Consider the following 16,571-nt stretch of genomic DNA (forward strand, 5'->3'; position numbering starts at 1 on the left):
CTGTTAACTCTTCTTTCAAAGGGGGTGTGTGGAATCCACTCTTTTTTATTATTATTATTAAAAGTGGACTTCTTCTTTTTTAAATACACTCTGCCCTTCTTCCTCTGCCCAGCTCCGCTTGGAAGTGGCGGGTGATGATCATCTTGGGGTGATCACTTCGCGTTCCGCTCAACTCAGCTGCTGCCTCCAGCGCTCGGTGGTGATGTAATAGGTGCAAGCGAGGCACATGGATCTATAAATGCCGTGGCTTGAGGGGGGTCAAGGGGCTGATGGCTGAGCAGCCGGACCAGAAGATCCCCACTCGACAGGAGCCCTCTGGGACGGAGATCAAGTTCAGAAGGAGCTGGGGCTGAGTCGATCTCCCCAACGCCCCCACCTCTCTCTCTCTCTCTCCACCACGTCGCTTCTGCCGGCGCCCCCTCCCCGGGTCTTCGCCCAGCCCCTTCCCAACGTGGCTTGCTCTCCCGTGCAACCTGACCAGAGTGTCTCCAGTTCCTTGGGGGACTGAGCTGCCTGGACTCCTTTGCCACCCTCTCTCTCTCTCGGCCCCCCCCCCCCACCGCTTTCCTCCTGTGATCTCTCCAGTCCGAAGTGGGAAGCTCTCTCTCTCTCTCTCTCTCTCTCTCTCTCTCTCTCTCTCTCTCTCTCTCTCTCTCCCTCTCTCTCTGGGCGCGCGGAGAGGGTATATTTTTAGAGCCATCGCCTCCCTGTTCGGCACCACGTGTGCTGCCCATGTTGCTCGGAATGACTGGCCCCTCTTCGGCCTGCTTGCCAGTCTTGCTCCTGGGACTGCTGTCGCCTTGGCTGGCCGGGCGCTGCATGCCCGCCTTCGCCCAGCCCCACCAGCAGCCCCAGCACAACGACACCCTGGAGTGGCGCTGGGAGACGCTCTTCTCGCGCTCCATGGCCAGGATCCCCGGGGAAAGGAGGGAGCCCAACCGCGACGGCGACTATCTGCTGGGCATCAAGAGGCTCAGGCGTCTCTATTGCAACGTCGGCATCGGCTTCCACATCCAGGTGCTGCCAGACGGCAGGATCAACGGGATCCACAACGAAAACCGGCACAGTAAGTCGCCACCTGCGCCCACCTGGCCAGAGACTGTGGCACTCTCCACGGGCGAGGGATCTGGTCGCTTTGCAAAGCCCCGCCAGCCCATTCCACAATTGCCTTCTGGGGAGTTTTGACGTTCCTTTAACGACAGGGTTAAATCTTACCACTTCAGAGCTCACCGGGCAGTTTTCTCCTGGGACCCGCTGGAGGGTGTGGGAATAATGATCATCTGATGTCATCAGTCCCTTATGTTCCAGACTGGAGCGCATTTTCTTGCATGCTGGGAGGTGGACTAGAGAGGACCCTTGGGGTCTTTTCCACCAGCTCGACAGTTCTGTAATTCTACCTAGAATCGCCCGAGCAAAGGTGCTTAGTCAAGCAATGCAAGGAAAAGGAAGGGAAAGAGCGCAGGGTCTCGGCAAAGCGGGCCTGCGCTGCTTTCGATTCCACCCAGGTGATCAAGTCCCTTTAGACCAATAATATTGACCCTGCCTCCCCAAAAGCAAATTGCAGATTCGGAAGCCAGCAACTTCGGAGATGCCTCCGTTTAAACTGGTGGAACTATAGGGAGTTTTGTCAGGTTTCTATGGTTAGAAAACACTTCTGCAGACGGAGGAGAAATATGTCAGGTGTGGCGATTTTACTGTGTGTTGCTTCATCGCATTGCGCATATGCAGCAAAATGCATGCATGTGAAGATGATCGCCCCTGTTGATTTGCCATTTTCATGCTGTTTCCCTTATAAATAAGTTTATTCCTTGGGCATTTTGTGTGTTTGGTCCAAGGGAAATTGCAAGTGTGTGAAGAGTCTCTTAATGGGATTTGTTAGGCAATTCTACCTCTATACTCAATTTCGAAGGGAAAAAAATAGTCATATATGGCAGAAGCGTATGATCAAATTATTCCATTTTTAAAGCCATTAGTCCTCATGAATGCATAGGGAGAGTGTTTAAAATACATAATGCAAAGTGCCAACTTGGGAACTATTCATTTTATCTTCTGTACAACAGCCTTCTCCAACCCGATGCCATTCAGATGTTTTGGGCTACAACTGCCACCAGCCCCAGCAAGCTCAGAGTTCGGGGGCTGGGGGGCACCAGGTTGGGGATGACTGCTGTGTAATTTAGGCAGCTATATATTCTGTGGCTGGCTGAGTTACTCTTGCTCTAGAGTGGGATACGTGAGGACTGCAATCTAAAATGTAAAAAAAAAAAAAAAAAAAAAAAAAACGCATTCCAAAATTCTGGGTTTGGTTGCATTAGGTATTTCAAATGGAGTTTAGTCTCAGAAAATAAAGCACTTTGCTCCTCCCCAGCTCTGAGTTCAGGAACTGGTTACACAGAAATAAAAAAGTTGCATCACTCCCACTGTGATCAGTATAAACTGCCTTGAAGCAATTGTTGCATCGGCTTCTAGTAATACTACTGCTGATCAAAAGGAATCAGGTGTTTTTCTCTGTCCCAATGGGAAGCCTCCTGATTTGCATTGAGAGACACTGCTCAAATAGCACCCCCCCTTCCTTTTGCAAGAGGGTTGCAAATAGTTAATTTGGGATTCCAGATCCCGCAGAAGCTCTGCCAAGAAGTTAGGGCAGTCCACTAGGAAAAGCATCTGTTAGTGACTTAACCTCATGGCCCTGTGGCTCTAATTCTAACTACGGTCCAACTGAAACAATAGCACTAAGGAGGAAAGGGTTAGAGACAGCAGCATGACAAATGTTTCACATGTCCTGAAACATATTGTTACTTATTTTAACCTGGACGATGTGGGGGATCACTGCCAACCATTAAAACATGCACACAAACACACACACAAACTCTTTAACCTTATCCGGGTGCTTTTGTGGTGCTCTGCAGTCACCTAATGAATGGGAAAGAGTTTAAAGGAGTTCTGTTCACTTAAGGAATGGAATTGCATAGGACTCCTATACTGTACAGTACACACTTACCTGGGAGCAAATCCATTCATCTCAATGGGACTGACTTCCGAGCCTGCAAGCATTGAGTTGCCAATGTAGACTGATTACTAGGCAGCAAAACTACACACATGACAACTGCCACAGAGAACCACTTTTTAATTTTTTTTATTTTGTTTTGACTATGGCAGACCAACACACGGCTACCTACCTGTCACTTCAAACCAGTCCATGTGCAGTGTTTAGCACATGGAAAGTCATTCAATGTGGCAAACCAGAAGGGGTAGTAGTTTGACCATGTCAACACAGTTCGTTCCTTTTCAGATATCTGGGTGATCGTGGGAAAAATAATAATGGGTGGTGCTGACTGGTGCATGCAGGAATAGGTGTATATGGGGAGAGGAAGACTAAATTGTGCCCCTGAGTAGAGAGTGCCCCTACCCTGCTGAAGCATAGTGCCTTGGTAAGTGTGTGTGTGTGTGTGTGTGTGTGTGTGTGTGTGTGTGTGTTTAAGGCTGCAGAATGAAGCTTGGCACCCAGAGAGTGATTCCTATTGTCCAGTATTATTGTGTCATTAGCTTGCACCCTTGCTAGATGCTGCCAGCTACTTTCTAGGAGCTGAGCCTGTATCATGTAACGGTTCTTTGCTTGCATCACCACAACTTTTCCAGTAATTTTAATATAAGTTACTTTGGCTCACTCAGTGAGAAAAGTTACAGGTGGGTAGCCGTGTTGGTCTGCCATAGTCGAAACAAAATAGAAAATTCTTTCCAGTAGCACCTTAGAGACCAACTGAGTTTGTTCTTGATATGAGCTTTCGTGTGCATGCACACTTCTTCAGAAGAAGTCTGAAGAAGTGTGCATGCACATGAAAGCTCATACCAAGAACAAACTCAGTTGGTCTCTAAGGTGCTACTGGAAATAATTTTCTATTTTGTTCAGTGAGAAAAACAATTTCTTCCTCTTATTATTAGAAGACTGATCAATAAATAGATAGATTAGAGATAGACAGTGCTTTTTTCAGAGGGGTACTCAACAGTATGTAGTACCAGCACTTTTTTTAATGGATATGTTAAAAGTGTGGTACTTACTGTAACAACTTCATGGTGAATACCGGCACCATTTTTTTTCTAGAAAAAAGCACTGGATATATTATTATTTATTAAATTTGTATACCATCCTATACCTGCAGATCTCAGGGCGTTCACAACATGAAACCACAATGTAAAAAAAAACAGAAAATACATAATAAAAACAAAAACAAAGATAACCCAATAATCCCCCTTCCACAACATATTTTTAAAAGGGTATATACAGTGGACATAGAATTATTAACAGTAGGATATCCCTCCAACCTCCTTTATCATACACTGACAGACACCCAGTTGTACATTCAAACGTTCCACCACACACACAACCATAGGAGGAAATCACATCAACCTTGCTCTATGCAGCTTACCACATGAAAGTCACCACCAAGTGGGGCAACTGAAAGTATATTCAACATAGTGGCAGTAATATAGAGAGCAAGCCTACATCTACCCATTAGATTGCCTTAAAGAAACCAAGCCTTTGGATCACAACTCATTAATTCTAGACTATCCCAAAGAGATCAAAGGAATTGCTCTGAAGCTCAGCACCTTGGAGATTGCTGCCCAAAGACATCTGTTCACAGAACATAGGATGTGCTTAGGAGTGGACTATTCCCAAACACTTACTTCTGAGTAGTCCCATTGATGACATCAGAAAATGGATTCAGAATTGTAGCATTGCATCCTCTTATCCTTTTCCAGAGGGATATCTGTGTTAGTCTCTTGGAGCAAAAACAACACAGACTGGTGGCATCTTAAAGACTAATATACAGTATTTATGATGGCATAAGCTTTCATGGACTATGGACTATGGTCTATTATTTCGTCAGATGTATGAAATGTTATTCTCAGTTGCTGGTATTTGTGATTTAAGAGAACAGTTACAGGTAGGTAGCTGTGTTGGTCTGCCATAGTCAAAACAAAATAAAATAAAAATTCCTTCCAGTAGCACCTTAGAGACCAACTAAGTTTGTTCTTGGTATGAGCTTTCGTGTGCACCAAGAACAAACTTAGTTGGTCTCTAAGGTGCTACTGGAAGGAATTTTTTTATTTTGTTTTGTTTTAAGAGAACAGGAATGGCTTACACTCAGATATATCTCTTAGCTGGCTCCCAATGCATTTTTTCCCTTCTTACAGGTTTGCTTGAAATCTCTCCTGTGGAAAGAGGAGTGGTGAGCCTCTTTGGCGTTAAAAGTGGACTCTTTGTAGCCATGAACAGTAAAGGCAAACTCTATGGAGCTGTAAGTAGTCATAAAAGTGCTCAACTACGTGTCTTTAACCCCCCTTTTAAAGTGTTGATGTGTTGTTTTGATGTAAAATGGAGTGCTCCTGAGTCTTGACCCTCTCAAAATATATTAACATGGAAACCAGTGAGAGATACCCAGCTAAGTAATGCTCAGAGTAGAGTAGTCTATTGATTTTAGTAGTTCTGCTCTAAGCAATACTAACATCGGGTATCAAACAATGATATCCCTCCCCTTTTATTTGATGAACAACACTTTAATCTGCAGGAAAATCAGCATAGAAATATTTGAATCAATGCATATTTTAATAGTCAGGTTAGGTTACTGAGCAAGTCCCAGTGGCAGCTGTTCAGTTACAGTATCTTGGATGTGGTCTATGGTAGAGAACTAGAAGTGCTTGGGTACCTCCCTTGCCAATGGAATCATAATGTTCAAGCTTAATGTGCAAAAAATAAAAATAAAAAATACAAGCACCTGGTCATCTTGTTTGGCAAGTTAAAGGGCAATTCAAAATGCATCAGTCTGTTAATATGAGGATTTACACACATTTGTTTTTTCGAGACAATAAAAAATAAATTCCAAGCTGTGTTCCAGGGACTTATTTGTGTGGTGCTATTTGCACAAACATATTTAAATAAAATAAAATAAAATAAAATAAGGATGGAACCCTATATACAGTACGCTTATCTGGGAGCAGTGCAGGTCCAAGAATCTGCCATGGGGACGAAGTAGCGGTAAAGAGAGGAGGCTGCGCTTGCTGTGTCTCAACATCATCTGATGCTCTGGCCTTCCCCCTTTTCAATTAGCCTCTGCTGGAGGCTGCACTGAGTGTGAGGTCCAGTAGAATTATCTGCCCTCTGAGAAAGCCTGTGCAGGGCAGTGACATGTCATTGGACACCAGTTCTGCGGGGAGCCACAAGCTCCCCAAAGCTACTTGATTTAGAGCATCCAAAACATCATAAAATAGCGAGCAAGCTTTTGAGTTCTCCGGAGTTTTTCTTCAACCTGGGTGTTAAGTAAAATGAGCTCAGGGAGGGAAACATGGGAGAACGAGCTGGATATGATGTTGGAGTCCCAAAGCCTGCCACTTTTACTAGTCTGAAGATGGAGTGCCAGAAGATTTTGGGATGGGGAACTTGTTGGACTCTGAACTCCCATCAGCCCCAGCTGGCATGGCAAATGGTCAAGGGGGATGGGAGTTGGAATTCAACAACATCAGGAGGGCCACAGGCTCCCCATCGCTGCTTTAGATAGTCTCAAGGAGCTCCCAGGTCGAAGTTGGTTGTGGAATTGGTGCTGCTCATCCACACCGGTTTTTGCAGGGTCTACTGAACATTGTCACCATCAAATTGCTGGCATTTTAATCTGCATTCCCCCTTACTTCAGAAAATCCAACATGGAAAAACAAGTGTGTGTGTGTATAATGGTTACTGGTGGTATGGAAGCTTATGCGTGCATTATCTCCTCCCCCCCCATAGGTACATTGCCACATGCAGGGGCGTAGCAAGGGGGGCGTAGGGGGCGGTCCGCCCCAGGTTCCATAATGGAGGGGGTGACAAATTATCAAGGAACAATTACTGCCCTACTAGGGCGGTTCATTAAAAAACTTTTTTAAAAAATGCCTGCTCCAAAGTTCTTATCTTACTATACTAGGGATTATAAAGCTATATATGAAATTTCATGCATATCAGTTAATATCTTGACCCTCCTCCACCAAAATAGCTGTTTACTTGGCTGTTTTCCTATGTCGTGAAGGCTGAAATTTCAGTTCAGCGGAGCACTTACTGTTCCCAACCCTGAGCCCAACTTCGGCTGGGGAAGGTGGGATATAAATAAAAGTTTATTATTATTATTATTATTATTATTATTATTATTAGTTGTTGTTATTATTCCTTTTTAAGAAAATATGAAATAACGTAAAACCATTTTTGCAGGGGGGGAATCAATAGGGGGGGGAGTGACAAGAAATTTTCCGCACCGGGTACTACCTGACCTTCCTACGCCTCTGGCCACATGTGGGTGGCCTCTAATGTTACGTCCTTACTTCCATTTCTTCATCATTGAGGTAGCCATTTTGTTTTCAGTGGCCCAAAGGATAGGACCATGCCAGCAATTGCTGGATGCTGAATTCACATTTCAACAAGCTAGTTAGGAAAAGCTGCTCTCTCAAGATCTCCATACAAGACATTACCTAGTAGCTGGTAATGTAGCACATACATCATGCTATAATATAATAATGATAATAATAATAATAATTCTTCAGAATGCTTGAGCAGTCAACATTCTTCAAGCAAACTAACAACGGGAAATGGACATTCTACCCACCATACCTTGACAGCACAAGCCTTAAATTTGTCTATTGTGACACATGATAACTAAGTCAGGTACTATTTGCTCTTGTGCACTAACTGGAATTTGTGGCGCACATTCACAGGTACAGAAATACCTGTGTGCATGCCCAAGATGGCTATGGATACATTGCATTATGGTCTACCCACTAATTTGGATGGCAAGCAGTGGAATAGCAATGAAGATCTATGACTGGAAAAATGGGAATGTGTTGAAGCTAACCAAACACACACAGAGAACAATTGGATCTGAATGATCCAGTTGTAGTCTGGAAGCAATCCCAATGTGGAAGCACCAAGCACCATTAATTAGCTGGGTCCTGGCAAAGTTCAAAAGAGCTTTCCTCTTGCACAGGGAGCTGCTGAAACTAAGAAGCAAGAAGTGCTGCTTCCCATATTTTGAAAATATAAAATCTAGCAATGACTCAAACCTATCTCCAGCACAGTTTCAGTCCCTTGTAAGGTGAAGTTCAGTTTCCAATTTTAATTTAAAAAGAACATGTATTGGAGTTATCTAAAGTGGGGGGGGGGACACAGTGAGCCACAGCCTGGTGAACAATTGCACCATTTGCTTATTGGTCGTTGTTTGATAAAGGGACAAAGCAAATCAGTAAATGATATTCAGACTTCAGATACACAAATATTCATCTGATCTTCTGGAGAAGGAATTAGTTGTTTGTATCTACAATTTTACCAAAAAAAATGTTTTACCAAAAAAAAAAAAACCCCCATACACAATCTTGAGAACAAATAGCCAAAGGCATTTCATTTCTTGAGCCCCACTTGGTTACTAAAAATAATACAAGTCTTGTTTATGGTCATTTCCAGCTGTCCTTCTCTTGTGGCCTCGCTGTTTGTCGAAGCTCGTGTGAGCAGGGCTTTTAGTCCAGTGATTCCGCAACAGGATCACTTTTGCATTGAGTTGTCCTAAAGGGAGCTATGGATGCAGAAAGGCTCAAGGCTTTAACCTTGGACTTCTTCTCACTTTGGGAGATATAATTGAGTGTGACGCTTCCTTTTGTTTTCTGTGTCTATAGAGATTTGTCACCAATTATATTTTCCCTTCTGCAGTATTATAACATTTTGTGTGTTTGAGCAAAGGCTATCCTTTGCTCTACATCTCAGAAAAAGCCCTTAGAGGAGCTCTGCAGCAGCAGCGGTTCAAAAGCCCTTCTATTCCTTCTAGCAGGGCTCAAAGGCAGGAACTCCTTTCCACTGTTGCTCCCCAGCAGCTGGTATTCAGTGGGTTACTGATTCCAGAAATTCCTTATAGCCATCATGGCTTGTGACTATTGAGATAGCCTGGTCTTCCATGACTGTCTCATTCTCCTTTAAAAGCAGTCTAAGCCAGTGGCCTTGTTCACCACGTCTTTGTGCTACTACATGCCATATAAGAACATTTGAATATAAAATGTCCAAACCACGGTCCACAACGCCTTAGTTCCAGTTGGAGAAAGTAGTTTGCGGATTACTGTGGTCAACAAGGGCCCTGAGATTCCACACTTTGCATTTACGTAGCGTATTGAGCGATGGCATATGTAGCCTTTGGGTTGTAGTATAAAAGTCTACATGCAGAGAAGAAGCAGGCCAGTGGAGACTTGGAATAGTGCAAGATCTTTTCTTGCAGTGTCTCTCAGAAAAAGCCAAAGCCGTGGGCTTGTAATGTATCCTCTAGCTGTGACGTTGCTGTTTGCAACATTTGCAAAACTGAAAAAGAGTCAAGAACAGCTCAAAATTAGCAAAGTGGAGGGGAGAACTAGTGAACTTGATGTGAGGGCTCAGAGGGTCTGTGTGCCAGTGACCAGGGATCTTGATTTCCCAGGAGAAGGGGCAAAATCAAACAGTGGACAAGGCTTAGAATTGTGTACCTGTCAGTAACTCTGTCTAACTTCCTGTTTTATTCTATCTTCCCATTAGGTTTAGTCATTTTCCTAATCAATGTGCTGTTCTGAACTTCAACTCTTTGCAATTTGCTTGGAGGATTCCCATCAGTTTCAGAAAATCTGTTTCTAATAAGCCAACAGTTCTGACTTTGACCCTTTGGTGGTGATCAGCATTCTATGACAGAGATACATGGGTGTTTCCCCCCTCCCCCTCCCCCCTCCCCTCCAGCGCTGGCTATTCCATATATGTTTTTTAACCTGGGAAAACACCATTCTCTCTCACTCCCCACCCAAGATAGTGCATCGATACAATAAAGATTGCACTGTGGAATGTGGTAGTGCAGGTATCATTGGGGCACCTATCAGATTTTGCCTGCGATATGTATGGAGATGTGCCCCACGACTCTTTCCCTATGCCATTTTGTAGCTTTGAAACGCCCTAATTCAGCAAGCCACAAAGCGGCTTTATTTAGGAAGAATGCTGGGAAGACAAGCAAAACTCTCCCCGCCCCTCTCCCACCCTTACCTCTTCTTTATACAACCCTTTTAGCTTACCCGGTACTCCTCCGGGGCTGAGAATTTCCCCTCTCTAGTACTAGAGTGCATAGCTCCCCTGATAAAAATCTCCCTTCAAGTCCAATCTCCCTTCTTCGAAACATCCTTAATGTAATGGAAAGATGTCTCCCTCCCACTTCATTTTTAAGGCAGCTGCCTGAGGATTTTCCATGCATGTACAGATCCTAGAGGGTTTACAGCTGCAAGTGTAAGAGGAGACTTTCTCCTGCATTTGAGTGCATGCACCCACATGCTTCAAACAGCCAATTCATTTAGGTGTGTGTGTGTGTGTGTGTAGCATTCAGCTATGCACTACTCAGAGTAGACCCATTTAAATTAATAGACCTAATTTAATCACATTTCGTAATTTCAACACATCACTCAGAGTAAATCTTAGTTGACTTTGACCCATAGATTGCTGAGATGAGGTTGGAGGTCTGACTGGGCCAAACAGTCAGAGAGCAGATTCCGTGGTGGAATCACTGTTGGGGTAGATATCCCTGGAATCATTGTTACGGTGGATTTCTGAGGTGGATACTGAGATCTACCCCCAATGTGGGTCAGAGGATAGCAGAGGCTATTTGCAGTTTGTACCGTGTTGCCGGATAGAGACATGCTACTGGAAAGCATTAGGTACTAGCAGCTGAAAGAGCATGCCAGTATCCTTAACTGCAGGCGGACTTGATGCTGTGTTTGTGCACCAAGCACAGATTAATCATCTTGTAAATCCGTATGAAGCATACAGGTAGGAATGCAGGCACCTGAATATATCCAGGTGCTGAGTCCCAGTGGTGGTGGTTTGTGTGAGCAGGAGGTATGTAAGAAGCATTTCCAGGGGGAGGGAGAAGGGATACATTGCAGTCACTGGGGTGGGCAGCTTCTGCCAACCAATGCTAGTGCTTTGTTAAGGCCAAGTGTCCAGAAATGGATCTCTTAGGCCTGGAGTACCACCAATAAAAAAATGAAAGGTTTGGAGACAATGTAGATTTTTATTTTGCTGCTTCTGACCATTTCAAATAACCAGCGTGAAGTGAGACGCTGGGCTGGGCACCAAACAAAAGATTCAGTACAGCCTCCAGTTTGGCACATTGGAAAACTGCCCAATTTGATCTCAAATGCTTTCGAGGCTGCCCAGTTTGGCTTGGGTCTGAATTTGAATTCCTATTCAGAAAAAAATGAAGTGTCAGGCCTCTCCCATTCACTATTAAGGGGATTTTAAAAAATGGTTGTAGCCTTTCCCTTTTGACAAAATTGGGTGAAAGTTTCATGCACCGTGTGTCCTCCTAAATGGATAAAGCCTTGCAGAAGAAATAGGTCTAAAGGATTGTTTTGTTGTTGTTGTTTTGGACACCTTTACTTTTTGTTTTTAAGGGAACTGTCCATATATCTTGTCTATATTTGTAGGCAGAATTGGGTAAAATTTGCAGGCAAGGTTATAATAATTTAGTAATAATTTATTATTTCTACCCCCAGCCATTCTGGGCAGCTTTCAACAGAACCTTAAAGACAGAATAAAACTTCAAACATAAAAACTTCCCTGAACAGGGCTGCCTTCAGGTGTCTTCTAAAAGTTGGGTAGTTGTTTATTTCCTTGACATCTGATGGAAGGGCGTTCCACAGGGTGGGTGCCACTACTGAGAAGGCCCTCTGCCTGGTTGCACCTTATAGTGGGGTAGGAGAACTGGGGATGGGGGGGGGTGGGAATCCCCTGTTTTGTGGGCAATTTGTGTAAAAGTAACATATGTTATTCAGTGCCATCATATAAGAAACCTACCAAATTACAGGCAAGCAGGTCTGGGGTGCATGTGCTAGGTGCATTTAAAATTGGGGGGGGGGAGGAGAGAACTTGCTTCCCTCCCTGTGGTTTTGTAGGCCACGAGATTAGTATGAAAATGGCATTTATCATAGAGGTGCCACCAGGAAAGTAACATGTAACATTTCAGAAGGATAGGTGCTGGAGGAGCTACAGAGTTACAAGGAATGGGAAGAAAAACAGCTTCAGGTTTGCATTCTTTTTAATCAGCGCCAAAGATCTCAGAAATACACTTCACAACAGATTTGACAGGCATGGATTTTGGACTGTGCCTCTCTCCCAGGCCACACCCCTCGCTTTCCCTGCTTTGTGTTCTCCTTCAGTGCTTTTCCTGGCTGGAATGTTCCCTTAAACTGTGATAATGTGATGGAGAGGTAGGGGTGTGTGTGTGTGTGTTTGTGAGTGTGTGTGTGTGTGTGTGTGTGTGTGAGAGAGAGAGAGAGAGAGAGAGAGAGAGAATCTCTGGTTTTTGTGTGGTTGCAATGTAGCCTAATGTTGCTCCACCCACTTTTGCCTATGACCACACCAACCACTGGCATGCAGCCATGCAACGTGGTTCTTGAAAAAGGTTTCCTGCCCTGGACTGAAGGGAATCCACAGCAGACCTACAGCATTTACCATCCCTGTGCGTGGATTTAGGTACCTATTCAATCAGGCTCAATCCTCTGAGATCCACAAGCCTCTCATGAGCAGCCTGCCCTAATGGCATATTCACCCACATGATAGATCGGAGAAAACAGGATGAAAACGTGTACCTAAATCCATGCACAGGGATGGCAAATGCTGTAGGTCCAAGATACGTCAATAAAATCTCCATGTGGAAGTGCTCCTAATCTGTCCATCTTGACCTGTCCATAGCTTCCCTGAGTAATTCAAGCCCCTTCGCCACGGCAAGGCAGTGATCCATGAAGGGGGCTCCTAATCTAGGCATGGATTATCTGTTTCTGGTCTATGTCAGTTTCATGCGTGTTCATTCATAAGTCTGTTCGGTCCAATTTCCTTGTCAATCTGCATATGTTTTTAAAACTCCTTTTAAAAACTGCATTGTAAAAAGTATTTTTCCCTCAGGACAGTATGTACAATTTTTTTGCACATATTTCATTTGAAAAATACATATTTCATGTATTACAACCTAAATACACATTTTATTTGCTTATTGGTACTTTTTTTTTTTTTTACCCAAGAATTGTTTTGCAAACTTCAGGAAAATGCAGACACCACAGTGCCCCTATCATGTAATGTTTAAAAATGGTGATGGGATGAAATTCTTGAGCAGTCCTCCAAGCATGATTCAAAGCCTGTGGGTTTTTTGTTTTTGTTTTTTTAAATCATGGTCTCTGTCTCTAAAGGCAATTTGAAGCCTCAGTTTTACAGTATGATACACTTGAAAAGAAACGAGAAAAAAGTAAGCTGCTAAGGTGTACCGTCCCTGCACCTGTTCTACAAAACAAACAAACAAATCTTTTCTACATCTAACTCCATGTTCTGCAAGAAAGAGCTGGTGGTCCCTGTGGCTCACGGAAATATTAATGAATGCAAAGTGGAGCATCAAATACCACTTGTGTGAAGTTAATTTTCTGTCTGCTGTGCAGCTATGAGAAGGCACAAGAGTCCTGCCCCCCCCAAAAAAGTTGGCAACCTCTAAATTCGCTTGTTTGTATACTTTGAGAAATATATTATTCTTGAAAAGTGGTATACAGGTGTGCTAAGAGAAATATAATAGCATATTATTTTTTTATATTTATTTAATTTTGTAGACCGCTTTGTTTTTCAGCAGAAATCTCTTGACTTCTGATCCCTAACAGAAAACTTCCATCGTTCTCCCTCCCTCCCTCCCTCTACCCCCAAATTCTCATTTCAGAACCATTTCAATGATGAGTGCAAATTCAAAGAGATCCTGCTCCCCAACAACTACAACGCCTATGAGTCCCAGATCTACCGGGGATGTACATAGCCCTGAGCAAAAACGGACGAACAAAGAAAGGCAACAAAGTCTCTCCCACCATGACGGTGACACATTTTCTTCCTAGGATCTGAGCGCTTGTCCCTTCAGACTTAACCTCAGGGAAGTGGGGAGACCCAAGAGGCGGAGGAGGGGAAACCTATGGTGCACTTTTCTTTTGAGAGTTTATGCAAGAGTAGATGTAAGATATTTAAATTATTTAATTCTGTATATATTGCCAGAAAGTTATTTATAGTTCTGATTTTTTAAAAAGAAATTCCTTTAAAAAAAAGAAAAAGACAAAAAAAGACAGACCCAGCATAAAACAAAATCCTCCGACTTAAGCTATTCATTGCACAATGCAACGACAGAGGACTCTTTTGCATTGTGGCTTATTTTACTTGTTTTGGGTAAGTTATCACAGGTGTGCTGCTATTATGTGTTGTTGTTTTTTAAAACGTGAAATCCGATTCCTATATTACAATGTTTTGCACTGTTCTCTGTGTTGTACAGTGTTGGCTAGTGAACATGATGATTTTTTTTAAAAGAATCCAATGATAACTGCCAGGTAGGTCTTAGTCTTTGAAGAAGGAGTGGGCAAAACCTCCCTCTTGTTCTGATGCCAACTTGTTGCAAGCAATGCACAATGCCTGACCTCCTTTTGTGCAGCATTGCTGTTTCATTGAAATGGTATCAGTTTACTTCTGGTGCAGAAAAGCTGTTTTTAGATCTGCTGCTGCTGAACTCTGAACTTCCCCGCAGTCAATCTCTTCGGAGCCCCTGAGACGCGATTCACCAAGTAATATGGGCGAATGACTCTTTTGAACTAACATGGAGGCTGCTCGGGAGCAGTGCTTGGTGAATTGTGCCCTTAGCAGACAACTCTTAAACATTGTACAATCAATTTCCAGGAATATTATTCTATTTTAACCTTCAAAACAAAAACAAAAAACTGGACAAAAGCAAACCTTTTGACCCATCAGTAACTGTGTGCTCACTTTCTTCCCCCCCACCAAGGTTCACACTATGTGAAACCAGTAGGCCACAATTAATTAGTAGCATTTAATTTTTGTAATGAAAACTACCCGTCTTTTAAATGTGATAACTCTGTTCCTCTTCCCTGCCAAATATCTGGCAATGTCTGAAGAGCATGTCATCAAAAAAAGATCTCTCTCTCTCTCTCTCTCCCTCTTTCTCAGATATGGCCAGATGACTGAAGTTTCTCTAAATCCTTATTGATGTATTGTTCCTCTACTTCCTTATTGATGTATTGTTTTTAATGCAATATTTACAAGGAGAAAATGTGCTGCTGCCTTTAAGGCTGCAATCCATAATCCACTACAGTATGTCTAAGTTACCATAGAGCACATTGTTGTAACAGAAACTGGTTTTGATGCTCTGGTTGGTAGCTGTGCTTGCTGCAAAGTGATCATCTGAGTGATCGCCAGAGATGCACGAGGGCAGTCCCTCGCTGGGAAAGGGCCTGTTAGTGGTATGCTTTGGAGATGAGTCATTCCAGTGACCACTCGTCGCCGGCACTGCTAGCAGCTTGAGATGCAGCTCTCCTACTTTCTGGCATAGCAATAGCTGATTATCCTGCACCTCCGTAATTTTGTGAGAAAGCCTTGCCAGTGGGTGGCAGCTTTCAGAAGCCAGGTTCACAGGGCTGATTCTGGGGAGGCCAAAATCTGCTTAGAGTGCAGTCAGGATATGGCAGCTGAAGGGCTCTGGGATATGGTGGAAGCCTTGCTGCACTAGCAGGACCCGGATTATGTCTTTGCTCCTGGACTCATCTGGTGCAAATGCATGGATATGCTGGCACATCTCAATGCTGGCATATCTGCTTTGCAGGTGCAAGGTCCCAAACAGCATCAAGATGTGGGAAGGGGAATGGGTGGGGCAGAACAGATGCAGACGTGGAGCCAAACTGCCTCAAATGAGGCGGCATAAGGAAAATCCCATACTGAGGATGAAATGGAGAGAGAGAAAACTACCCCCCTGCCCCTGGCATGATGGAGTAAAGGATATGGTGCATTGCTCCAGCATCAGTGCTCCCACAGCATCAGTGGACTAGAGGATTGCTCTGCCTGTTTGTTACATAGGCTTATCCCTGTGCAGTTGACCTACTGTGATGTAAATGGGTTATGGGTTGCAGCCTTAGCATTTCATTCCCTGACATAACTGATTCATGTCTACCTCACTCATTCTTGAAGCCAGTTTCCTAACACAGTCTGCATGGAAGGTGCATACATTTCTCTCTCTCTCTCTCACCCCCTCCCTGTTCATTCAGTGTTGTAATTCCCCTGTGGGAGGCGGCATCCAAAATCCCTACTCCCCCCCCCTTTCCCTATGTAGCCAGAAGTATTCCAGATAGTGTTGGTTGCATCCAATTTGAGCCTTGTCACGTTTGTGCTATCTTTACCCAGTGATTTACTTTTAGTAAGGATAATCACGGTGAAAATATTTGCAGACAGCTGTCAGGCTGCAGCACTATATGGCCATCCAGTAACCCTATATTTTTCTTTATATATTTTGTGAATGTAAACCATGTCTTTAAAGCAAAGAATGAGCAGGCAGGTTTAAGAATGGTGGCAGGGGGGTGGAGTGGCAGGGAAAAGGAAAGACTGAAACTTCTACTAAGTTTTGAGTTGATTGGATGTCTTTTTTAAATAGAAGTGAAACTTTGAAAGCAATAATACAAAGTTCTTGGAAACAACAGCTAGGAAGCCT

At 43.6% G+C, this 16,571-nt stretch overlaps 1 protein-coding gene across 1 annotated transcript; it reads left to right on the plus strand.

Moving 5' to 3' along the window:
* Positions 1-643: 643 nt before the first annotated feature.
* FGF4 (fibroblast growth factor 4) lies at positions 644-13,963 on the plus strand. The gene is made up of 3 exons (XM_033173233.1): positions 644-1,066; positions 5,194-5,297; positions 13,761-13,963. The coding sequence occupies exons 1-3, from the start codon at positions 733-735 to the stop codon at positions 13,851-13,853; spliced, it is 531 nt and encodes a 176-aa protein (XP_033029124.1). The 5' UTR covers positions 644-732; the 3' UTR covers positions 13,854-13,963.
* Positions 13,964-16,571: the final 2,608 nt, after the last annotated feature.

The sequence above is a fragment of the Lacerta agilis genome, chromosome 1 (genome assembly GCF_009819535.1).
Source record: "Lacerta agilis isolate rLacAgi1 chromosome 1, rLacAgi1.pri, whole genome shotgun sequence".
NCBI lineage: Eukaryota > Metazoa > Chordata > Lepidosauria > Squamata > Lacertidae > Lacerta > Lacerta agilis.

Bases quoted from the DNA above. Each gene is read 5' to 3' on its own strand.
- FGF4 (XM_033173233.1), top strand. From the start codon at position 733: ATGTTGCTCGGAATGACTGGCCCCTCTTCGGCCTGCTTGCCAGTCTTG. The intron at 1,067-5,193 runs GTAAGTCGCCAC...CCCTTCTTACAG, and splicing joins CCACAACGAAAACCGGCACA to GTTTGCTTGAAATCTCTCCT. The intron at 5,298-13,760 runs GTAAGTAGTCAT...TTCTCATTTCAG, and splicing joins AAGGCAAACTCTATGGAGCT to AACCATTTCAATGATGAGTG.